This window comes from Macrosteles quadrilineatus, unplaced genomic scaffold (genome assembly GCF_028750875.1).
Source record: "Macrosteles quadrilineatus isolate MER2022 unplaced genomic scaffold, UCM_ALF_1.0 Scaffold_3__2_contigs__length_128488019, whole genome shotgun sequence".
NCBI classification, from domain to species: Eukaryota; Metazoa; Arthropoda; class Insecta; order Hemiptera; family Cicadellidae; genus Macrosteles; species Macrosteles quadrilineatus.
Window position 1 is genome coordinate 85,031,306 of NW_026542596.1, and position 26,694 is coordinate 85,057,999.

The following is a 26,694-nucleotide window of genomic DNA, read 5'->3' on the forward strand; positions in this document are numbered from 1 at the left end:
ATGTCCCCCCCAAAAGCCCCTAAAAAAGTCCCCCCCCCCAAAAATTCCTGTGGTGCAAACGCGCCACAGTCCCCCCCCTCTGGGCACCCCTGCAAATTAGTAATTACTTGAATATCATAAATTAACAAAGTTAGGAGGTACGTCTTAAGATAAAACATCTTATCACCTAATACATCGTCTGAGTTTTCATGAACAGATCATACTTGCATTAGAAACTCCCTTTCATAAGAGTAACTTTCATGTTAATGATGTTTAAATATTATCATTCATTTATACTATTCCTGTATGAAGTCGTAATTTACATGGCATCTTTTTTATGATTTTTTTCAGGGAGAAACAGAAAATTTTTTAAACAACACTACTGATGACAGTAAAAATGTAAGTACTGACCTGTAAACATTGAACGTAATCTTTTATATGCTGTTAGTTATCAGATCGAATTCAACTTGCAGTGGATCGTAGGTAAACTTGAGATACAGATGAGTTAATAATATGCAAGTCTTTTTACTGTCTTGATATCAGTTGGTTCTTTTGCCAAGATCATGCATAAATGCAGCGTTATGTGCAGCGATTCCTCATATTCTGTCTGGTAATTTAATGAAACATTTTATTTTCTTTCTAGATAACACAACAGTTGAAGCCATATGAAGAACGTTTAAAAAGAATTGAAGAAGCCCTCTGCAAACTTACTGTAAGTATACACCTTTAGTTGGTAGTTGGACGAGTAATTCTAAACTGTAAACAGTTTGTTTACTTCTATTTATTATTTTTTAATCATTAATTTTGTTTTATTTTATTTTAAAGTCTTCGTTTGACGACTCTTTCTGCTTTGTAATGGGTTTCCCGTTGGAATAAATAAATCAATCTGATCTTCAAATTCAAAATATATTTATTTATATGATGTACCAGCTTTATCTATGTTATTTATTTATGTTATTGACCAGAGTTTAAATGCCATTAACAAATACTTAATAGGCTTTTGTAGGAAAATTTTCTTGAGCTTTTGTCTGTTCTTTAAACAATTAACTTTCAATATCTTTGATAAAAAAATCTTTATAAACTTCACACCAGAGTATGAGCGCTTTGTTTTGAATCTTTCTAGCCTGTCACAAATGTTTGGATGTAGAATGCCTCTTAAGTTCCTACTAAATGATATTTGATAGTCATTGATACCTTTATCACTAATAATATAAATGATGTAACAAGATACATTAAAAAATAACTTGGCAAAATCGCAGGATGTGTTTTATACAAATATTGGGTTTTTTTATGAATTTTAGTTTGTTTTCACTTGGAGAAAATGAGGTAAATCATCCATTTTTACCTTTGCTGGCAGAATATGCGTTGCTTCCCAAGAGGTTTTAGGTTGGTTGGGGCAGGGGAAGCAAGAGAAAAATTCCCTTGAAGTATGGAGCACAATTATAAGAGTTAATTTTCCTACTACTGGATATTGAAGATTTTAATAATAAAATTGAATAATAATAATATTGAACAAGGTAACTGTTATTTTATCATCACAATTATAAATCAGTCCCATAGCTTGTCACATTCAAGCTGTAGGCCTGTGTTTGTTGTTTTATATACATTGATTTCATTGAATTGTTTGTTATTACTCTATTAATTATAATTTTATTCTGTTATTTACCTACTCAATGTTACTTGTTTTTAGGGACCTCCTTGTATTAACTCTCCTCAAGTGAGTACCCAATTTTCTATTTTATTTCAATTTTTTACTACTATTATGTGAGTTGCCATATTTTATCACACAAAGACAAAACATATTAAACTTGTCTATTGTTGTCAACTATAGGTTACTGAAGTTTATGCATAACCACTGCACTTATAATTTTCATATTTTTTGAAACTGACAAAGGCAAAGCAACAATGTTAGTATTGTAGTATTTAATTTATTTCAGCCCAAGCCTGAATTTTTTAGAAGGTTAAACATGGACACCTCCATGATTCCCAAATAACTTCCTTATCTTAACGTGGATAATTATTGTATAACAAAATCAGTAGAGTTAAAAGAATGAGGTATTTATTTTATTTTTGGCTACTATATTTCATGGTTTGATTTTAGCAAACAATATCAGACCCGTACGACCAACGCTTGAAAATAATAGAAGAGGCAATCTGTAAAATGAGTGTGAGTAAACTAAAATTAACAAACAACTCATTTTACTGTATAAATTATTTTTTACACTTTTTTGGGAAAAGCTATTTGAATAGAGGGGTTTTCTTGGAAAGTTAGACTTCAACTAACTTCTCTGAGAGAATTAATTGAGGGACCAGGGTCTACTAAACTAACATTTAGGGGGAGTCTCAGGAATCCTGGCACGACGACTGAAGCTTATTTTGCTTGGCTTACAGTATAGAATTTCATCGCAGAGTAGATTTGGATTACCCAATCTAATTTATACATATTTTATCATCACATTAGATCAATTTTGATTGACAGGAAAAATCTACCTGTTTGTAGATATTCTTGTAATTATTTTAATGCCTTCTCTTCATAAGTGTTTTTCAAACATAATTAGAATTTAAAGAATGAGGTAATGCTCTTTATTTGAGTTAGTTATTTTGTTATGAACTTTTAGTCACATATATTTTGAAGATAATAATTATTGATCATAGTCTATGATGAACTGGTTTTATATATGTACTCTTTATATCTTAAAAATTATATGAATCATGACAATAAGCTCAATATAATTATGCCAAAGTAGGTAGCCTACTCATAATCTGTTCTTTATTATTGTTGATTTTATCTCTATTATCTATTTTTTTTATATGCATTACTGGTGCTGAGGTTGACTATGGTACAAATTAGTGTGGTTAGAAACAAAAAAGTTTAGCTTATCATTGTTGCATGACTAAATTACGTCCGCAACTTAGAAAAGTGATGCCCATTGGGAAAAATGTTATTTTACGTCTGTTAAGCCGTGTTTACCCGAAGCCATTAGGCAGGTTGCCTGAGGTAACTTGACACTAAGGCCGATATCCTGGCCTTGTGTAAACACAGCCTTAACGCTAAAATAAAATAATTTCCAACCACAGTAATCTTAATGGTTAGTAACTGTTAAGCCATGAAAGTTTTTTTTATTTTTCAGAATCCTCAACAGTGCAATACTTCTCCTTATTTTGTCTGCCAAGTGGTAGGTTTACAGTTTCAATACATGTAACTCTAACAATAGCTGTAATTACTTTTTCCCACCACCCACATGTAAATGATCCCATTGCTATCTGCTAAGTAGCTCATTGTCGCGCTATTTTCCAGTTGTTCTTTTTTAGACCTATCACAACCACGGATCCGGAACGTTAGTTAACTACCGATAAGCAAATAACATAACCTTAAAGAAGCAAGCATACCCTAAATGTCATTTTATATAGGTACATCTAAAAAGTTAGTCTATAAGTTAGTTAATAATGGTGGTAGGAAAAAACTTGTGTGTATTACAAGCACGAACAGTCATTGCCGCTCTCAAAATGTATATCACACTCAGCTAAAGATTCTTGCGGTCATCTACAGTTCTCGAGCGGCAATGACATACTTTGTGCTCTTACTACACAAATAGCTTGTAAGGTGCTGAGGCAAATTTTCTTTTATATCACTCTTAATGCACAAGATTGAATTCATAAAAAAAAGTTTCATATTAGGATGTTGGTTATTTAAATGGTACTTTTAAAACTATCAATTATAATACCAAGGAAATGATATCAGTTTTTAACCTAACTATTTTGAATTATTTAATTGTTTATCAATTGTGACTATCATTAGGCATGGACTAACAATTCTCAACCACTTAAAAACAGTCAATATATAGGAGTCACCCCCAACCACTTAAATATGTGCTACTGAGGATTCATAATTTTATACTCAATACTTCCAGACTATGGTTTTGGTATTGATTTCAGAATATTAATTATGCACATTATTGTCATCGCTGTAACACTATTTACCTCCCCATGATCACTGCACCGTCATGATCATCTCCCACAATTATGGCAATATTGTAAATTTTGTATCTACAGTATAAGATACACTGACTTTAAACCTTTCTAAAACAATCAAAACTTACTTCCTGTTAGAAGGCTCATAACTTATTTTCTCATTTTCAGCCTCAAGGAAATTACAATGATTCTTTGTGTGATCCAACAAGGGTGAGTTTTGGTCTAGTTGTCGTCAATATTAATATTGTTGTTGTTATTTTTGGTAATGAGGACTTTTATTGTAAAATGATATCATCAAAACACTAATGATTGGTTTTTAATAAGACCATTTTTAAAATAATAAAATTATATTTGTTAGTTGTATTTTAGTTCTCGTTGTTCCTAGCACTCAACTAGTGAACAAAGATCTAGTAAATATACACAACAATTATAACACTCTTGAAAGTCAACCATATTCCATCAAAGAATGGTGTAAGTACCTAAATAAATAATCCATATTGATCAAAATAAAATCTGTGTTTGAAATAAAAATTAATCTTGGTATTTATTAGTATTTAATGAAAAACTTTAAATGTAATAGTTAATTTAATTTAAATATATTTGTGGCACTATATTGGTGACAAATAACACATGTTTTAACTGATTGTTAGTGCTGTTTAAAATCATATTAACCTGAGACATGTCTTGCTAAATACAGTGATTTTAATACATTCAAACTATTTTTTCTTTCACAGGGAATCAGTAGTAACGGAACACAGGTGAGTGACTTTTTTGTGCAGAATTTTTAAGGTTTTGTACATTATGTAGTTGTCAGGGGTGTCATGGACGGAAGTGGAAATTTCATCAAACTGTTATGACAAGTTTAATAGTAAATAGGCCTAAAGTAATATTTTTCCGTTTGGAAAAAAAAATTGAAAAAAAGAACTTAATATAATATTATGTAGCTTATGTAATAAAATGTAGTTACCGTAGGCCTAAGAATGAATACAACATAAATAAAATAAATATTGCCAAAATCTGGCAAACTACGCCACTTCAACATAGTCACCATTCTACACAAACACATAGTTAAAAAACACAGAACAGCTGATTACACAAGAACAGGCCGGGTCAAACCAAGGCCCTACTAAAAAAACAGGCTATGCTGCAGCACGGCCAGCGCAACACTACGTCACAGTGGTGGATAGTTGTACTAAACTCTTACCATTAAAATCTTACAAACAGCAAGCAATTGTATTTGTTTTATTGGTTTTCATTTGTTGACCAGCATTAGGCCCATTAAGTGTTTGCCATATGCACCTTTGGTTATTTTTTATCCTAACCTCAATTCAAATACACTACATAGTACCTATACAATATTTGTTTGTAAAAAAATAATTTCTGGTGAGTATGTCTGTATTATTTCTGCAGTATTTCAACTAAATATGTAAGGTTTGACACAAGTAAGATACTGTATCAATTCTGGGCCAGGTGCACCTTTCCGCCACTGTAAAAATTACCAATTTAATCTGAAGGTGTGGTGACAACAATTAAATGAAATTTAAAGGGAAATCAATTTAATTTGCTTGTTTCATATCAAATATTTATTTTCTCCTGTTTACTTGAAACATTTCAAATACATTTGTAATAAATTATTTTGCAGACCCAACAATGTGTTTCACCTAGTCCGCAAGAGTGCAGTCCGCAACATCACAACTTCTCGTCCATCTCAGATTGCTACATTGAGGACCCTTACTTGCCCTCGCCAGTATTGGTAAGCTATTGTTACTTAAGTTATAAACATAAAGTTGGTTGTAGACCAAAAAGCATTTTGAGCTGAGGCTACGGCCACACTAGGGGACTCGTCGCCGCACCTGGTTGCCAACAATTTCGCTGGGTAGCCAAGTTGTCATGATGCTTGCGTAACAATCAAAAGGTCACCGGTTCAACCCTGAGAAAGGTCCGTAGATTTTTGATGGTTTGAAACTGGACCCAGCTGTTTCTGAGATAACATTGGGAGCGTCTTTGTCATTGGACCAAAAAACGCTCCTCGAACTCTCATATGTTTTACTGTCACCGGTGGTTAAATAAACTTTTATTCTTTGTATCGCCGACGAAGTCGATAAGTGTGACAACAGCCTAAGAGAGGCATTGACGGGTAAAAAAAATTAGTACTGTAACTGTAAGGAAGAATAATAGGGTAGAATGTTAGCTAACTAGTGTGGTTTCATGGGAGTGGTGACTTTCACTCCAATAGATCAGTCTGTAGTTAGTTCAAGATATTCTGAATAAATAGTACACAGTAATTTATATCAAGTAATTCTAAATGAAAATTTTACAATAAACCAAATGGTGGCATAGCGGCCAGAGTGGTTTTGTTACATATTTTTATTTTTAAGATGAATGTCAATGCTCCATTGTATTTAAAAAATTTTTCAAATATAATTTTTACATTGTTTCTTATTCTTACATTTTGGGCTAATTGCGTAATGTGTTTGATAATTAAATGTGAGATTTTTATAAAGCTATGAGTATACCTATACTTTGAAAAAAAAAGTTTTTGGTTGTATTGTAAGTTCAACAACTAATGATAACACTTTGCTTGCAAATTATAATTGAATCCATCATGATTTACCATAGTATATTATTTCACAATTTTATTAGACAGATAATACTATTATAATGCTTTAAGCTAGGATGTTTTCAATTTAAAGAGACATGTAAATAGAAACTATGTTTGCAGTTCCCATCATTTCCTTCGCCTTGCCCTCCATCTCCATGCCCCGAAGTATGCTCCCCTCAGAGTCAGAATCCACAAGTAAGTTAGATGATTTTAACTTTCAAATATATATATTTTATATCCAGCCAAATTATTGGTGTTCTGGTGTTCTAGCCATGTTATAAATTTCCATATTTATTAATGTGGTCTTCAAAATGTTGAATCAAAGTGTGTGTTATTGAGTCCAAAGTTGTATTGCAGAATGAAATTTAGGCGTTTACAATGCATACAGTAACCCTAGTAGCACAAATATACATTAAATACATATGAATAAATATATTTAAAATCAATTTTATATATCTCAAGTGTGTATTAATGTCAATTTTATATAATATTTAAAATATATTAAATATATATAAAAAATATGTTTTTGAATCTATTAAATATTAAAAAAATATGTTCCAAAAATATATTTTAGTGAATAATATTTAAATAAAAAATGTATTTAATATCTCTTCCAAACATCCCATGGGGCCTAAAACATAAAATAATGAAGATTTAGTATGAAGAGCACAATTAATTATCAGTTGAGTAAATTGATTAAATAGTTCATAAAAACAAATTTTGAAAAAATTACTGGATAAAATTTTTTTAGCCCGGGTGGGTCTCGAACCTGGGTCCTTCGACTTATTAGCCTCTTACCTTACCTCTGAGCTACTTGTGACTGTTGCTAGCATTAGTTTTCAAATGGTGAAAGAGCGGCCGTCAGTTGCAATGGTTGCAATACTTGAAAAATTTTTGATACTACAGTATAATATGATTCTGTTAATCTGTTTTTCCGTAATTCGTTTCTTAAAAGGTCGCCAGTCGCTAGCACCCTTTTCTAGCCAATCATTCGAGATTTCTATGATCACATTCATTGTCACATATTGCAATTTAAAAAATAAAACCCATCAACACTTTTTTTCGTTTGACCCAAATGTAGCTGCCGAACATGTATACTGCCTCTTAACCATATGCGTAATTTTTTCTTTACGTGTATGATAGAGTGACACCATTCAGAGTACGTATTATTATTAACTTAATTTTAACGCTTTCACAATAGCAATTATCATACAAAAAATGCATGTATAAATTGATAGACACTATAAAAAACAAAAAGATGCAAATTATTTATTTGCTAATTATAAAAGATTATAGGCTATAGCCTTTATTCTACAAATATATTATTACTAGCAGTTACCCGGCGCGCGTTGCTGCGCTTAACAACTATTATTGTAAATAGTAACATTGTTCTTTACGATGAATAATAAAAGTGTGTACCAAAAATAAAAATAGAATATTTTACTTAATTGCCAGTGAATAGGGCCTAAACAATTTTTTTTGTTTTTTCTATAAGTTTTTAGACGTACCTACCACCACGTGAGCACGCAACATACAGCTGTCCGTGTGAAAAGCATGCATTTTCAAAATTTAAACCGACGATAGTCAGGGTGTGCCCTAGTGCCTTATAATGGTGATTGGGAAAGAAAGACAAAAAAAGGAAATTGTATTTGCTTCAATTCAGAGGGTAATTTGGATGAAGTCATCAGTATTCTTAGGATTAAGACTATTTCTCCTTTTAAATGGATTTAAGTTTCGCATTAGTATTAATGGAGTTCCTTCTTTTAATGCCAGTAATGGCATTTGAATACCTGAGATAGCACGCACGATTATTATTCACTTAATAATTTATGTTAGATTGTGTGGGTATAGAACAAAAGATAAAAATATTAAGGCATTACCATCCCTTTTATTGTTTATAATACTTTAATCAAGGTTTTTATGTTTACATATTCAACATTGGAGAATTTAAACATTGTTGAGTGCACAGGTGTGCTGCGATTGGGGTTTAATATATTTGGACTTATTCAAAAGTAAAATAGTTTTCTGTGCTGCACTCTGTAGAAACATTGTGGCACTATTTCAAATCATGACTAATACAGAACGTTGTGATTATTCAAACCTACAAAACAGTTGGTGAAAGAAAACATCTGCTTTTAAATTATATTTATTTGTAAACATTGTAGTTCAAAAAGTCTGACATTGTCCCACTTAAAACCCTCTGGGGCGGAGCCCTTTTGACGGATCTGCACCAAACTTCACAAAAACCATCCTTGAAAGATGCTTAATAATTCCTGAAAGTTTCATTACAATCTGTCGAGCGGTTTCGGAGTCCATAACGTTCAAACATATATATATATACATACAAACTTCCTCTTTTACAGATATAGATTTTATTAATAAAAATATCTGACGTGTTTCAAAATATATTTATAAATACTTTAAATATATAATATAGTTTCAAAAATATTTTATATATATATTTAAAATATTCTCAACACATAATTTTTTTAAATATTTAATAGGAAAAATATACATATAAAATATGTATATTATAGATTCTATACTTATTTGATCAATATATATTATGAATCTATTTTATATATTCAAAACTTATATTTAATTTATATTTTGCATTGCTTTTTGGTAATATTAGCGAATTTCCCTATAGGGAAGTAGCTATTACCGTAGGTGGCACGGTAAGACTTAGACCCGGGACCGATTTACTTTTTCATTTTGATGTCCCCAGAGGCCAAAAACACCATTCGTTCAAATTTTTATATATGTATATATAAAACCATATATGTACATATATGTACATATATGTATATATATGTATATATGTATATAACCGCAGGGGGCTCACGCTTGTGTGGGTTCGTGGCCTGGGCGACCACGCGGACCCTAGCTCTCCCAGAGGGGAGGTAACTGCCCGGTGTCAGACCCGGCACTTCAGGTAGACCACAGTTATGGACGACTGGTAAGCGCCAGCCCCTTAGGGGGAGCCTCCAGTGACATTCCCTCCATTCAGGGTGGGGGGGGTGTTTAGCTCTCAGTGACGCCGTTAATTCCGCCTCTCCTCATCTACCTGTAACTGTGGTTGTGACTGAGTCCTACCTGTTGTGTTCGACTGACATTTTGTGAGGCATATCCTCGACTTTGGAAGTAGCCTCGTCCTGGGAGGTGAAATACCTAGCCCCCAGAGGGGAGGTAAATGCTCCGTGTTGGTATCGGCATTTTCAAGTTGGCCACAGACATGGTCGACTGGGCATCGGGTCCCAGTGACATTCCTTTATCCAGGATGGAGGGGTGTTTAGCTCTAGGAGAGATGGAAGTACATCATAATCTCTAACCTACCTGTGTCTGTGGTTCTTTGGGCTTCGGCCTGCTTGTTGTGTGCGACCAGCATTCAGTGGGCAAATCCTCGACTTTGGAAGTAACCTTTCCTGGAGGTGAAAACGGGCAAGTACCCGCAGCTCACGGGGACACTCAAGGGCAACGTAACTTTCCGCAGTGTGAGGGCAACGGTTTGTAGGTACTTATGCAAGCCTATCCCTGTCTCTGAGCACGGACGGTATGGTTATCTTGAGTGTGGGGGGTTCTTCCCGGAACCTCAATTGAGTCAAGGGTGTCGCCACCTCTGGTGGATAGGTTCATCCGGGTGGGTCCCACTTCTATACCTGCCTCCTTTTGGGAAACCCTGATGGCCTGGCAGTGATGTTGGGTCTGACGGGCAAACGAAGTAGATCGGGTGCTGGATCCGAGCCCGCCGGGGGTATCTGGGGATCTATCGCTCTGGATATCTCTGGTTCCCAGCAATGGGTCAGGCCTCGATCGGGCAGCGGTGTAAATGGGAGGTTGGGGTTCCCCCCGTCAGCGTGCTGATGGTCCCCTTCCTCCTGGCTATTGATGGCGGGTTCTGCCTGTCAGGGATTAGATAGGTCCCGAGTGTTGCTTGCACTAAATGCGTCGGGGCGCTCTACTATGGACCTCTAGGTTCCGACCTAGTGGAACCCAGGTGGAGTGACGCTTAAACAAGCAGCCGGAATCCCTGGTTAGGATTGAGGGGCAACCCTCTCTCCGAAGGGTCTGCTTCGGCAGCCGGCGAGCCTGATGACCTTAAGTCATCCGCCCATGATGTGCTAAAGGTTGATGCGTAAGCTTCGGCCTACATCATGGGGCCCGGGTATGTCCTGGAGGATAGGTACCGGGTAAGCAGTCAGGGGGCTTCGGCTCTCATGACAACAAATGTAAATAAATAAATAATAATAATATAATAATATGTATATATATAGACTTATATATATATACGTCCGTGAACGCGATAACTTGAGTAATTTTTGTCCGATTTTGATGAAATTTGGTTTAAAGGTGTAAAGCGGGATAAACTTGAATGAGTTCGCGAACCAGCACGATCGGACCATGGGAACGGGGCTTTACGGGGGGTTTTATGGGGTAAAAATTGGTTTTTCTCACTTTTGGCCCTCAAAACACAAAATTTCCCGATTTCTCTTTAGACCTTTTTAAAGAGCTTAAAAAAACAAATAATTTAATATATAAAAGTATTTTTGTTCAATTATTAGTAATGGAGAAAATTAAAAAAATTGTAAATTTAAAATTCCCATGTTATTCTTATGGAGAATATTGTCAAATGTTGTAGTTTGCTTGTTTATGGATATATTTTGATCAAACTTGGCAAATTTATTTATTTTGTACTAAGCTATCAATATTTTACTCAAAAACACACTTTATAAGTTTCCTTGTAGCAGCAAACCTAGGTACTCGTTAAACCTAATGTTATTAAAATATATTTAACTGAAAATCAATTCAGACAAATGGAAATTCGCTTAGTCGGCAGGTTTGCTGCGGCGGGGGTATTTTAAATATATATTTGAATATATCAAACTATTATTAAAAATATATTATTTATATATTTTATTCGAGGTTCTATCAAATACAACTTTAAATATATAAAATATTTATAAAATACATATATGTGCTACTAGGGAAACCTAATCAATCATAACAAAAATCAAAATGTGACATTGACAAATTTCCATTGTTTTGTAAGCTATGTCTTAACACAGTAAAACTCAGTGTTGGGGAAGCTACTTTTAAAATGTAGCTAGCTACAACTACTGCTACATTTCCAAAAAAGTAGCTTAGCTACAGCTACAGCTACAGTTCCGAAAAAGTAGCTAGCTACAACTACAGCTACAATGAAATGTAGCTACAACTACAATTTTAGCTACTTTTCCAAAGACGTTACTTTTTATTCCACGCACATTAGGTAAATGTAAATTAATTGCAACTACATATTTATTGAACAAACATTTAAACAAAAAATGTCAGTATTGTATCATTGACTATATACCTAGGTATATATAGTCAATGATTGTGTCTAACATTACTTGGAAAACAAATTATTCCTAGATTGTATTTAATTTGTTGGCATTATATACCTAACATTAAAACAACAGAACCAAATAGTTGGGTTTCCCATCATATTTAGTACTTATTTTAAAATATTGCATTATTTTTAAGCATCTTATATGTAAATTTCAATAAGTTCAAAGGACATAGGCCTACAACCAAACTATATTTTAAAAGCTCATTTTATTTCTTTAATATAGATTCATTTATAGATGTCTTGTATAAACAATTAAGACCAATAAAACTGTAAAACGATTATTTAAAAATACTTGTTGGTGTTACAGAGCCTAAGTTAGCCTACTGAAATTGGAGTTTATTGCCTTTCTTAACTTTTAATGTTAAAAACGACATTGTTATAACTTTTAACCATAGTGATAAGTTACTTGTTCTATGAATAACACTTTTCAATGTCAAGAAATCGTCCTTTATTGTCATTATGCATAGGGCACATTGCAAATTGTGCTTCAACCTAGTTGGTACAGAAAACAGTATTCAGCAACTTATCCTGAAATCGGCTTTTAATTTAAACATGTGGAAATTTGTAAAGTAAAAATAACATATAGGCCTACTTGGCTATGTAACAAGTTGGCTATAGTAGGCTTGTTCTTGCAAGGACTAAACAGATGAGATATATTCCTAATAATTAATTGAACTTGGAACTTGGTATTCGTCTTAAACCATAGCATAGCCTAGGAATAGTCCTATACAAGAGCTGTTAGCAGGAGCAAACTATGCTATTTTTTCAAGTTTCATGTTATATGGAGATTTTTTCGTCACAATTATCATTTAGTCTAGGCATATCTTAAATCACATCAGGTAATTTCTTCTTTGTTAATTTAGTAAACCTTTGAAAAATCTTCGTAATCTAACCAAGGAAGGGCTTGTGATGATGAACCACAATCAACAGCTGAAGCAAAGGTTGATAGACCAGCTTTCTCATTATTTTAAGGTTTAGTGTTGGTTTCCATTAACACCCAAGTTGAAACACTATCGACATAGTAAAGAAACTAAATTTATTACTAATTTCCCTGTCAATCACTTGCAAGCATTCAATAGCTTCTCGTCACCGCCCACCGGTAACGTTTAAAAGTCGTCTGCATCTAGTGGTTTTATTTAATCTGACAGTAATCATAGAGTAGTAAATTAAGGAAATGAGAGCCAAAAATGTGGATAACACTCATTTAATGGCCTCCATGTCCACACAACGTTGTATAGGGAATGAAACGGCTGCAACCAGCTGTATGAAGGGTGGGCAGATTTTCCCATCCTTGTTAGTCAGTCGTGACGTCATCGTTGATTCGATCGATTCGGGAAGTCGATGTAGTTCTAAATATCGTCTATCGATATTTGATCGTTATTCGCGTCGAATTCGGACGTTAACATAACATCATGGTTATTGGTTATGGTTGTAGGTTGTTATTAATGTAGGTTTAGGTTGTTTCTCTACAATCTGAATCTATGAATATGAAGTATGATTCTGATAGTCAGAGTAGAAAACCCTTTTAAACTAAAGCTATAGAACGGTCTGTAATTTAAATTTACCGCTCATACGCAAATCTAATTGTATTATCGGTAAAAGGGAGCTTATAACCAAGTTGGACTTGGCTTGTGGCCAAGTAAAAGATATAATAAACAAGAACTTAAAGCTATTATACAGGTTATGGCCAAAATCCGTACGCCCACAACTATGTTTTCGGTAATTTTAATTATGTAAGGGCAACTACATACCTAGAAAAAACTATCTTCGTAATTTTTAATGGAACATAATTTCGGGGATCTTTAACAAGATTGGACTTTATTTTACTGATTTTCATTCAACAATGTAGGACTTATTTAAGTAAAGCTAACTTATTAAAATGTATTTAAGTTAGTATGGGTATTTTATGTTTGGCATTACCTAGCTTAAGATTTATGAAACTCATTAAGTTGTACATATAAAAACTATTATCTGTTAAGTTGGTTATTTCAAATGCTTAATTTAGACGTAGGCCAAAAATAACATAACAGTCTGATTGAACACCAAGAATCAGAATCAGAATGTTTTTATTGTCCTTCAGCATTACAATCATGCAATAGACAAAGTCAAGGTTTGATACAAGAGGCTATGTAGCCTACTTTGCAAGTCCTAGGTCCTATTATTTTGGCAATAATCCCCTTTATAATTCAAAGGCATGGCATCAAAATAGCAATGAACAAATTTGCTATACGTAGATACTTCGGTTTCTTGCAATTTTAGTAGAAATTGGTCGTATGTAACAAAGTTATGTATGTACAAAGTGTAATTTCGATTCCACTTGATCACCATCATTATTATCTTCTGTTGCCTCCATTTAAAATCCTCTAATAGGCCTAGGCCTAAGTTAATACTTAAGTCATATAAATATAAAAATGTATAAATTTAAGTTAAACTAGGCCTATCCAGAAAACAACTTCTCGTAAGTTAAGTACGGGTATAAATTAAAATTGAAAATTAGACTAGTGAGTTATATCTGAAAACAAGATTAACAACTTTTCTTTCGTTACGCTTGTCGACATTACATTACATGTAATCCAACCAAACAAAAACAAAGAAAGAACCAAGAATCTAGAGTCCTGAACCTAACCAAGATTCGAGAAAGAAGATGGAAGCGTTTCGTTTCAGCGATTCGATTCTCTAAGTAAGTTGTAAATTAGGGGTATTCGATATCGACTATTGACTTGTGGAGCTATGCGATACCAGTACGATAGTTGCATCGCATCAACGATGACGTCACGACTGACTAACAAGGATGGGAAAATCTGCCCACCTGTATGAAGCCAAGAAAGTAGGCCTAATTTTTTTGAAAATCTCAGTTTGAAAGGTTTCACGTAAGGTTGAGGTTATGATAAAACTCACTATCTCAAACAATGTTAATGTAGCGAGAAAAGTAGCTAAAATTCCGCTACAACTACTTTAAAAATGTAGCTAGCTACAGCTAAAGCTACAAAATCTTAAAAGTAGCGTAGCTACAGCTAACGCTACAAAAAAAGTAGCGCGCTACTGTAGCGTCGCTACTTGTAGCGCGCTACTTCCCAACACTGGTAAAACTATAGCCAATACAAATCTGTAACAGGAAAACAGCTGACAAGTAACAACAGTGTTGTATGAACATTTTACAATCTCTAAAGGTTTTACAGAAATTTTGAAAAAAAAAACTTTTTGCCACACTACATTGTTTTAGCCATTTTACAAACGTTTATTGGAGGCCGAAAGCTACTTATTGCTGTCCATGCCAGCTGCCTTTGTCATTTGGAGGCCAAGCAGGTGTTTACATCCCCAAAGCCGAGAATCAGCTACTTAGCTTATTTTCTTTAAACAATAATGCATATTAAATACACAATCAGTATCCATAGCATTGCAAAAGACTTGTTTTATTGTCACCGCTGCCTAGAACGTTTGCTACCGCAATAGTAAAAAGATTTTCCCTTATATGGACCAGCGACGCATATATGTGACACTCGGTAGTGAACATGTTACAGTATAACCTTGATAACAAGACTCTCATGGAGATTATTATATAAGACGTGTTATCAAGGTTGACTTCTTATTGAGGTTAGCAATAACATTTGATAAAGGGTAAAATAAATTCAAGGGGATTTAAAAATTACACTTGTTATCAAGGGTGACTTATTAAGGGTCTTCTTATAAGGGTTCCACTGCAGTAACTATTTATTATGTTTGCCGATTCCTCAAATTATTTCTTCACATAACCTTAATGTTATAGTTGTGTTGACTGTTAGTGTGCATTATTATTGTCGTGATATTTTAATTTTTTTATTTTACAATCGGTTTAGATTTGTGAACAATTAGTAAAAGGCATAATATAAGTAAATGACTTAAGCAAGAATCTCTCCAGTGATAGATCTTGCAAAAATAGTCATGTCAAGTAACTAAAACTAAACAAATCAGTATGCCAGTTCAAGCACTTTTATAGTTTCCAGTCTATTGATAAATTCACTGTTGTCCAGCAATGGTAAATAGTGGTAATAGGGTATAGTGTGGTGAAAAATGAGCGTCCGTACCACGGGCCCAAATTGTTTTGCAGCTCTCGATCTTTTTAAGTTCTCGATTTCGTCTCAAACTGAAAAACTAGTCCGAGCCGGCCATTTCTCATTTTTGGCCCTAGGTACGAAACATAAATATTTCAGTACCTACCTTAACCTTATTAATGTTTATGTTTCTCACGAGTTCCAATTATCAAGGTTATCATAGTGTTGTCGCAAAGAAAAGAATTTAGTTATAAAAAAAAGTACAAAACTACCTAGAAGGACAGTTAAAAGTAAATTAGTGCTAATTTTTAATTGACATCATGGAATATGAAATGGGCTTTACTAATTATTATTGTTTAGAAAAAAAAAATTATTGGTAGTGTGTTAAGATAATCCATTTAAGGTTATCATACAATTAGATAAACTTTAAAGTATTATTTAAATTTGTCTTTTGTCCATGCACACAGACTTAAAGATCTTTTGAAAAATAATCCAATATGTGGGAAATTTTTTCTTTACAATTGGGTAAACGAGAGAAAAGAAGCTAAATAAATATGTTTTAAAACCTAAATTATTATTTAATCAACCATGTATATTATTCCATGGAAATGTTTTCCACTAATAATTTTTTAAATTACACAGACCTACTTTTCATTTAGTTGTGTTGTGCATATTCATTGTTGAGTTATGTTTGCTAGGTATTTCAAATGTTTGTGTCGTAGATAGTTGTAACATTGGGTAAGGGTATAAATGAAGATGTTTTCGATAGAATTTGATTTGAGTTCACCTATTTTCCTCCTATAGGGTGTGTGCCATCCCCATACTCCTGTGGACTACTTCGGGAACCCCATTGGTTCCCAACAGACCAGCCCCTGCTGGGGCAGCCCCCCGGGCGCACAAAATCAAGTGTCCACATGCCCCTTGGAGTACAACGACCTGGGCGAACTGCGAAGAAACAGGGCACCACCAGGGACATTTTCCGGCATAGGTTTGAAACTAGGATAGATGTAAAATATCTATTACTTTTGTAGCTAAAATCTGTAATACCGGACAAAAAAGGATGGTGTGGTTTTATTATACAGGCCTGCACTTAATTTGTGGAGATTTTTTGTTGGGTACAAAAGTCCTACATAAAGGAATTACCATTTTCATTTAGTAAGAATGGAAAGGGTTTATTTAGTACATTAAATATTTAACAGGTCAATGACTATGTAATGTGAGTTTATTTAATAACCTTACTTTTGTTATCAAATATTGAATAACTAACTAAGTGCAACAAACAATGGTCAAACACTGGAAAATAAAAACAGTAAAAACCAAGTTGTGACAGTATGTAAAATTATTTACAAAAAATGTGTTTTACTAATTTAAAAAGTATTTATTTAATTTATTTATAATTTAATTTTATATATTGGAATTGAATAACTTCTTGATCAGCATCGTACGTGTTATTAAATTACCTTAAAAAACAAAAAGATATAGGTCTAATAACATTAGACGTATATCTTTTTTGTTTTTTCAGATATTGGAATTGTAAAGTTGTGTTGAGAAAGATAGTTTATGTTCAAAATATTAGGTTTTTCTGTCAGATTATTTTAAAAATCTACCATTCCCTGTCTAAGCATCAGTTTCTTAAATAAAACTTTTTGGTGACACGTTCATGTTTTATGTACACATAAATCTTCGCCTTGCTCACAATTATTTAGTAGTTCAAGAGTGTCTCAGATCTTGACTGATCTGAAGTACTGTGGTTGTTTATTGTGCTAAACTCTCTGCTTTGCTATGTAATGCAGATCTGGTAGACTGCCCTGGTATGGGGTTTCCAGTACCCAAGGCAGCTCTAGACAGAGGAGGCAGACTACCTGGACAGACTGTACCTTTGACTCCGCCACCGCCACCCCCTCCACACATGGGGAGATTCACACCCCTCGCCATCAGTTCGCCTGTAAGTAGAAGACAATCATATTTTAGAAACACATAAAAAGTTATTTACTATACATTGAATGATGCCTGTTGAAAATCGTACGCACCATGCCTGTCCGAGGGTGCAGCGCACACGTTCACCCGCACCTTTAAATACAAATGTAAATAACTGGCTAAGACTGCCCTGAGAACGTTCAGTATAGTGTAGCAGTGGTAGAAACCTAACCTCAAACTTGTGCAATAAGTTTTTGTTCGGTTTTTTTGCTGTATCTTTTGTTGGTATACCCGGGTACTTCGCCCCTGTTTTTCCCCTGAGTTTGGAAATACTACGGGCGTGTTAGCAATTTTGTTCAGTGCTGCTGTCTGTTAGTTTTTTGTCGAACTACGTCCACAACTACTGGAACACAGTACATGCTGTATTGTGCCGTTCCTGTTGGATGAAACTACATTTAAACATTTTTGCACACTTATCCACGCAGTACAAGTGGCCGTTCCCGCACCCGGTCGCAGACGGCCATCTTGCAACTGCAGCAAACATGTTAACACAAAAAAAATAATGACATGATGCAAACAAACAATGTACTGATTAGCTATTATTTAAGGAAGAATTGTTAATGAATTAGTAATATTCTAGGCTAAAGAGAATACATTTGGCTGCTTAGGGATATTTTTGAATAGGGAAAGAGTTGAGCTAGCTTACCTGAAAAAAAATACAGTCCAGGGAATAAGTAATACACATTAGAAGAGCACAAACATATAACACTAAGATTTCGTCCTTTTACAGGACTTCTTTGAAGAGTAGATTACTAATTATTGATTACTGTATTGGATTTGCTTATGCTTATGCTTGGCCTCGGGCCTGTGCTTAGGACATATCAAACAGAGAGTAAGGGGTTAGCCGATAATACAGGACAGTGAATGAACTGCACTGATATTAGTGGTGACCTCAAACACCCACTAGTGGTGTCCATGACATCACTGTCATTAATTCATCATCTATTGCACTACCAACTGAACCACTAACTCACCAATGCTAATGACTAAACGGTAGGGTAATTATTTTATTTATTATTGAGCTGTTGTCTATGAACTATTAATACCAAATATTTCGTTCTTCAGGTGAAAGGAGATCCAGGAGTGTTAAGACCTCGTCAGCCAGTTACTCCTTTACCTCCGAATCCACTGGTAATATTTTACATTTATCTCGTTAGATTTTTTTTAAATATCGTTGTGTTGTATTGTTGTAATTTTTTTTTATTAGTAAAGTAAATCGAGGATCCTCAGGATGAATAAAAGTTTAGGGCTTAAAGCTGTAAGACAATTGAAAACAGAAACTAGTATTTTTAAATGTACTAAATGTATTTAGTTATCTTCCACCTATCAAATTTAAATTTAAATTCAAATATATCTATTCAAGATATTAACTGCTTGGCCACGCCAAGTTTACAAAACTTATCAGCAAGTGCAGTTGATGTACAAACACACTATACAGTTTTTTTCCTCTTTTTAAGTATGAATTTATATCAACTTACTAGTTTTAAGGCGGTTTGTGGTTCACTTATCTTTAAACTGAGTATACGGCAGCAAAACTTTAATTATCAATTACTCCATTCATTAATCATAAAAAATGAGAATTGTGAGTTGGTTTTACAAACATCTTAATCCTTTATATATATGAAATTCACTTACTCTTACTCTTACTCCCATGGCCATGGATATCCTAGGTGGTATTTTGCCTCAACAACATGTTGCCTCCATCTCTCCCTGTTCTCTGAATTTTCTTTCCTTGCTCCTAATTTTCGAAAATCTTTCTCCACCAGGTCCTTCCATAGATTCTTTGGTCTTTCTCGGGGTCTTTTCCTGCTGGGTTTTGTCTCCAAACTTCTTTAATTAGTGTGCCATTCCCTCCTAAATACATGCCCAGCCCACCTTAGTTTTCCGCTCTTTGCTTCTCCTACTATGTCTGGGGAATGGTACATGTCCCTTATTTCTTGGTTGTGCCTAATTCTCCATCCTTCTCCCTCTCTAACAGGTCCAAATATTTCTCTCAAAACTCTGTTATTAAATGAAACCAACTTCTTTTCTGTTTGTTTGTGTATAATCCATGTCTCTGCTCCATAAAGCAGGATTGGTCTTACGATAGTCTTGCACACTCTTAATTTTGTTGTATGTGACAGTATTTTTATTAAAAAATTTTGTTTAATGCCATGCTTCTATCTGCCAAATTTATTCTATTTTGAATTTCTATTGATCCATTAGTTTTTGAATTAACTATTGAACCCAGGTATTTGAACTCACCAACTTAATTGAATTTATGGGTTTAAGACTTCAAAGGTTTTGGAAATTTGTTTGGCCAAATATGTGAAATTTACATTATGAAAATACAAATTTGAAGTTTTAAAAATGTTTGCCATGCAATATTCACTATCTCAATCTCAAATCAATGTGTTGCATTGCTTGAAGAATTCAATCTGTAAATCCTGATATACCTAATGGCCTTCAGACAACTCATAGATATAAAATAACATTCAGTGAAGGTTTCAATTTAAATTTAATGACAATGTCTTAAAAAACAATAAAATTAAATTAGACTCAAACCCATTATGGTCCTAAAAAATAGTTATCTATATATCTAATTCTGTAAGCCCAAAATTTTACAATGAAATTGTGAGTGAACGGGAGGCCGTAGAAAGCTGGGAGAGGTCTCATTTTAAAGGTCTGGGCATGAAATTTTGGGGAAAATTAGCCATTTTCCTTAATTATGCACCAAAAGGTTATTACGGAATAAATTAATTCTCATTTAAATAGCATGGGAATCCAAGGTCATGTCTGCTTTGTTTACTTTAAAACATGTGGTTTAACTTTATTTAAAGCATATGGTAATTTGTAATATGTACTGTAATATGTATACTACTGTATTATAAAGCTGAAATAGACTTTTTTACAATTTTAAGGATCTGAATCAGTTAGTTAATGGAGTACGATTGGTTGTGTTAAGTATGTCTGAAAAAAGTTAGAAGGAATTACTGGAGTAGGCAAAGGGAACATATTTTTGATGCCAAAATAAAACTAATATCTACAGATGCTAATATATGCCGTTTAAGTTTACAAGGATTCAATTCCCATTGTGATTAGCTCTCGCTATTCTATATAAAGCGCAAGGCCAAACCTTCACAAAAGTTGGCATTTATTTGGAAAAAAACCAATGTTTACCCAGTGGCCAGCTTTATGTTGCTTTTAGCTGGGTAAAGCGGCCAGATGATGTTAAAATACTACCAAATAAAGACCAAGGAATCTACTTTAATATGGATACTGTAAAACAGAGAGTTTTTGCATTTTACAATTTGGAGGATGACATTATCTCTATGTGTTTTTTCGAAGTGAATTTGTCTATATTCAACGAAATTTATATGTATTTAATTAATAGTCATAAAGATTAATATTGAAAATGTTCTTTAGTTGTATTACGATTAGAAAGTTTAAATTATAAACACACCGCATAAACAGTCCTTTGGAATTTTTATTTTAAACAGAGCAGACATCAAAATGCTTAATGCAGCTATGTAATAACTATCATACATATTAGGCTATAATATATAAAAATGTTAAACAATTATTCAAGTTAGGGTAACCCATGAGACTAATAATTTGTACAAAATAATTACTAGAATATTATAGGGGCCAGTGCCCCTACAAGCCACTAGTTTATTTATACTTTCATAGTTTCAATTAAATTTCTTCACACATTTTAAGTGTTTACTAGAGTTTAATCTACTATATAATCATTAAAACAGTTCTTGTATCCAATTTTTTTCAGGGTGAGCAACCGATGGACCCAGCTCTTCTTCCTAAGGTAGGTTTCAATCAATTTATAACACGAAAAACTAGATTACATTCCCAACCGCCAATGAAATGTCTTCAAAAATTTTTATTACTAGAAATGTTATAAGTTGATCCAGTTCCTATTTTCAGATTCAAGAAGATCTGCAAAAGTTAGCGGAGAGGAATAAGAACTTGCAAGAGCTTGTCAACAACTTTAAGAGGATTCGTGCAACACTGACTGATGCGATTGATAAAGCAGTGAAACTCAACCAAAAACTGCAAAGGGATCTGGTGCGTTTCTTGTTTATTGATATACTCAATTGTATTTTAAACCAGCTAAATGTGGGGCTTGTTAAGCTGTACAAAGATTTCTCCATCAAATTCCAAACAATAATAACAAATAATAACGGTACAATATTAATTTAATGTGGTGTGGTTATAAAATTAGCTAATAACTTAAACCACAAAAAAATCAATGCTCTGTTTATCAATTTCAATTGAGTTGAATATCAGTTTAAATCAGGTGTTACCATTTCATTTGGAAAGTTTTCGATGATTCCATTTTAGTTATTTTAGTCAAAGCTAACCTTAGGCCTGTGTGAACAGTGCGACCGCACAGGACCCCACGCCTCGGAAGGCAAAACATAAAAAAGTTTTGAAAACCTGTGAATTTTACGTGAATAATCACTGTTTCTCCCCATTTTATTCTGTCATGTTGAGTAAAAAATTGCGGTTGCAGAATGTGATCACAATGTTACTCTATTTACAGGAGTTGTAGATTGTAAGATATTACCAAGGTGTATGGCAAGAGATGATTTTGACTAATGTTAGGAAAAAACTGTATAGCAGATTATCATGGTTGTTGAAGCGATTCAAGAAATCTTCACAAATTCTGCCATGATCATTGAAATTTACAGGAAATAATTTTAACTTCTTTGTTATCCTTGCAAGTAGGTACAGTACTTTCAATCATACAAAAAAAATTGTTTGTGGTACTTGTAAAATAAAAATACTACTCTGGTGAAAATTTGAATAAATTTATTGAGTAAATTTTACTTCAACCATCACTATCAAATTGTAAACGTTGGTTATTCAAACTTAAACCTCCAATCACAGTTATTCTGTGTCTACATGAATAAAAAAAATTGATAACATCTACACAATAAAACATAGCACATATAAAATACTCACTACTCAGTCTTCTGCACTTCAACTTCATAAAGTATGCAACTATCGTACCAAAGTATACATATAATCACTCTGGTTTGAAAATTATAAAAACAAAAGTGTAACAAAAGTTCTTTTCATGTATACATTATTAAGGATCTTATAAAAAAATTATGATTGAAATCTAAGAAAATCTCAAATACTTTAACAATGTTTGATTAACCATCAAACATTTAATTTAATTTTTGTGTACAACATTCAACATTTATTCTGAGTTGGATACTGAATGTTGTATTAATAGTCAAAGATACTGATTACTAGGCCTATAATACTAAAAATACTTTACAGTACTATGTAGCTGAGGCACACCGATAGTACCAGGGGCTGAAAACATTGAATGTAAGTGCTCCTTCTTTATACTTGTATTATCTTAGCAAAGTATTTTAGCGTTATTTAAACATTAAAACTCTTTTCAAGTTTCTTAAAAGCTATACAATAATAATGATTCAAATTTGTTTACGCTCTTGTAGAAATCCCTATTAATATAAACATATCCATACAGTTAATATTTTGTGTGAGCTTGTTATAATGTTTTAAGCTATTATTTTAAAACGTTTTTATTAGATCGCTTTCTTGTCCGGTACAAATTTTGCAATCAATTTTATACTAACTTCGGGATGAGCTAGAGACTTAAACTTGAAACATAGCTCACAAATAGAAGACAATTTAATATTATATCATTTAATTTTTATATTTCCCTTTTAGGCTACGCCCCATGGGCTTGTTTTTATAAACTCGCTTTCTTGCAAATTTTGATACTTCCCGATGAGCTAGAGACTTGAAACTTGAAACATAGCTCACAAATGGATGACAATGCAATATTATATAATTTAATTTTCATATTTCCCTTGGGCTACGCCCCATGGGCTTCCAAATTTTCCATGTTTACATATTGAAAGAATGTAAATATATCAATTAATTTAAGTCAGCTGTAAATATTTAAATTTTACAGTTCAAAGAGCAGAGGTTAGGAGGTACAGGTTATGCTCCCAAGAGATTCTTTATACAAAAAACATTTCAAAATAAAGACAAACAATCTGATTGCAGATATAAAGGTGTTTGTTAATAATGTCAATTGTTATTTATTTAGTATTCTATAAAGTAAACAATAAATTAAATAGATTGATATATTTATAGTTAGTAGGTAGGCTATACATTCAATCTAATACATAATTATATGAAAAGAAACTCAAGTAAACCTTACATTTCCCACATGCCTCTGTCTTAATCTGATATAGATGCTTGAAATAGATTTAACATCCACACACATTAAACACTAAAAAGTAGAAAATAATTTATAAATAAAAACTTTTTTTAAAACAAAACGTTTTCAAACACACTAAAAAGTAGAAAATAATTTATAAATATGTGGAGAGTATAAATACTTGTAAGATTTAAAACGAAAAACGTGGGGTGCATGCTATTGATAAACATTAGTTCAATAGGTGAAGGTAATTGTAAATTATCTATTGCATGCACCCCACGTTTTTTCGTTTGGAATCTTACAAGTATTTATACTCTCCACATATTTATAAACTATTTTTTACTTTTTAGTGCGTTTAAAACGTTTTGTTTTAAAAAAGTTTTTTTTTTATAAATTATTTTATATTAGCCTAAATATTTAGTTTAAAATGTATGTAATGGATATACTTTTGAAAAATGTAATTGATTTGTTACAGGTACAGGACTTAATTTGATTGAACGTAAATACTCAGAACTAATCATGAATGTAAACAATTAATAAATGATTTCAATGCATGTTGTTAATTTCATTAAAGAATATTGAAGGTCTCCAGCACACACAAGAGCTATTCAAAAAGTAAAGAACTTTTGGAATAAAATATAAATATTGCATGGTCAAAAAAAAGTTGTATTATAAGAGACTACTAAGTTTTTAAAATAGCAACTAAAATACTACATTTCTACCTAGTTGCCAAACAAATTGAGGCACTTATGACAGTATTGGGGCTAAATTTGATATTTCTTTGTCATAAAAATCTGCCTCCTGTAAGCTTAGCCACCCAGTGACTCGCCGTCAACAATGTGCTGTGCTGCTAAACAAGAATTCATTTTGAGAAAAAGTGTAAGACATTTGTAGCAAAGTGTGGGCTGTATAGTTGCTAGTGAAAACCCCCCATATGAATGAAGCAAAGAGATTTTGTGTCATTTGCTTTATGAGGGTGGTCATTGTCATAAAAACAAATTTTTAGTCATTAACTTTATTTAGACTATTTTGAAACTAAATCTCCATCTTTTCCATCTTTTCAAAAAAACATTAATTGACTACATTGTTTTTTTATACTTCACACTTGACTTACGCAGGCCCACTTTTATAAACGAGCAGACTGGGCATTTGCCCAGGGGCAAATTGCTGGAGGTTTGGGGGTGCCCACCGGGTGCCCTTCAATCACTGCCCGCCCGCACCGGGGAAAAAGGGGGCGCTGCTTTTGAGTTTGCCCAGGGCTCCACTGACACTTAGCACGGCCCTGGACTTACGTCAATAAATTTAATTACATTTAAGTCAATGGCAAACAAAAAACATATTATAGACTGCACCTTACCACTTGAGGTATTTTCAACTGTAGCACTAATTTTGATAGCTCGCGCTTGTTGGCGTCAGATGGGAACGTTCCTAGCTTTCTGAATAGCCCTCTTAATTAAGCCTTATTTAAGACTTTGCTGGTAATATTTGACTTTTTCGACCAATAAAAAGTTTATACAACAACAAATGTGAGGATATAGCCTAATTACGGAAAGTAAATAAAAGATACGTCTTATAACACTTAAAACTCATATATTTACACTTATACTGTTACTCACAAGACGGTAAATATACAAAAAAGATGGTAAGTGGTGATCGATTTCGATTGGACACTCCAATCATCATCAGACCCAATAGGCGAATGACAAGAGTCTTGAATGGCTTCTCTATTGTATAAAGTGGGAGGAAAGCTGTGTGTTATACAAGGAGCCTAATTGGAAGAAAAGGAACATTATTGAGGCTATGTTTATTTCTTCGGATAAAGATTCATTAGCCAACACATCCATTGACATCAGCCCTGTTTATAATACGTTAATAGAGAAAGAAATTAAAGGATGCATTGACAAATCAAAACAAAAGAAGATAATGCCATCAGCTGATCGAGATAACAGATCCTCTCCTCTCCCTCCCCCTCCTCCACAACCGGGGTCGTCAGTTGTGGTTAGGTGCTCACAATGTTTACGTGAGATGACAAAATAACCTTGAAAACGCCGCACGTTTTTATTGGTGCGGCGAAACGTCGGAGTTGAGAACTTTAGTCTGTGATTTTATCTTTAGTTTTATTTTTATTTTTGTATTTTTATCAGTGTGTACGTGTAATGAACTGTGATATGACAAGGACTGTGTTCTCCTGATTTCAATAAGGTGAGTGATGCCCAAAAATATTTATCATACTGAAGAAACAAATTGTAAACAAAACACCACCTCTACAGTGCACCGGACAGAACTAACAACAAAATTGTTCCATAATAGAATGAGAAATCTACCAAGGGGTTTTATCTATGTTTACCTTTGTATTGTTATCATGCAAATAATGTCATGGCGACAAATAAATCCAAGAGTCCCATGTTAAATTTCTAAAAATTTAAATTCATGTAGAGAAAAGCCGATTTGCACCATTTCAGATTCCTTCAGACCTTCCTGTAGTTGGTTACTATTACTGTGCTAAATTTCTTACGGATCGCTTCAGCCATTCAGGAGGAGTATG

General features: G+C 33.4%; 1 protein-coding gene across 1 annotated transcript; it reads left to right on the forward strand.

The window, feature by feature from the left end:
* The first annotated feature begins 331 nt into the window (after window positions 1-331).
* Window positions 332-24,703, forward strand: LOC128990012 (uncharacterized). Its single transcript, XM_054412221.1, has 16 exons — window positions 332-378; window positions 623-691; window positions 1,670-1,696; window positions 2,081-2,146; window positions 3,111-3,155; window positions 4,120-4,161; window positions 4,686-4,709; window positions 5,594-5,704; window positions 6,674-6,748; window positions 16,778-16,961; window positions 17,767-17,918; window positions 19,016-19,081; window positions 21,714-21,749; window positions 21,869-22,009; window positions 23,234-23,284; window positions 24,625-24,703. The coding sequence occupies exons 4-15, from the start codon at window positions 2,141-2,143 to the stop codon at window positions 23,258-23,260; spliced, it is 909 nt and encodes a 302-aa protein (XP_054268196.1). The 5' UTR covers window positions 332-378; window positions 623-691; window positions 1,670-1,696; window positions 2,081-2,140; the 3' UTR covers window positions 23,261-23,284; window positions 24,625-24,703.
* Window positions 24,704-26,694: the final 1,991 nt, after the last annotated feature.

What these genes read in the sequence shown, in the direction of transcription:
- LOC128990012 (XM_054412221.1), top strand. An exon ending in ACTTGCCCTCGCCAGTATTG is followed by an intron (nt 5,705 to 6,673) that starts GTAAGCTATTGT and finishes CTATGTTTGCAG; the next exon opens with TTCCCATCATTTCCTTCGCC. An exon ending in AAAAACTGCAAAGGGATCTG is followed by an intron (nt 22,010 to 23,233) that starts GTGCGTTTCTTG and finishes AATACTTTACAG; the next exon opens with TACTATGTAGCTGAGGCACA.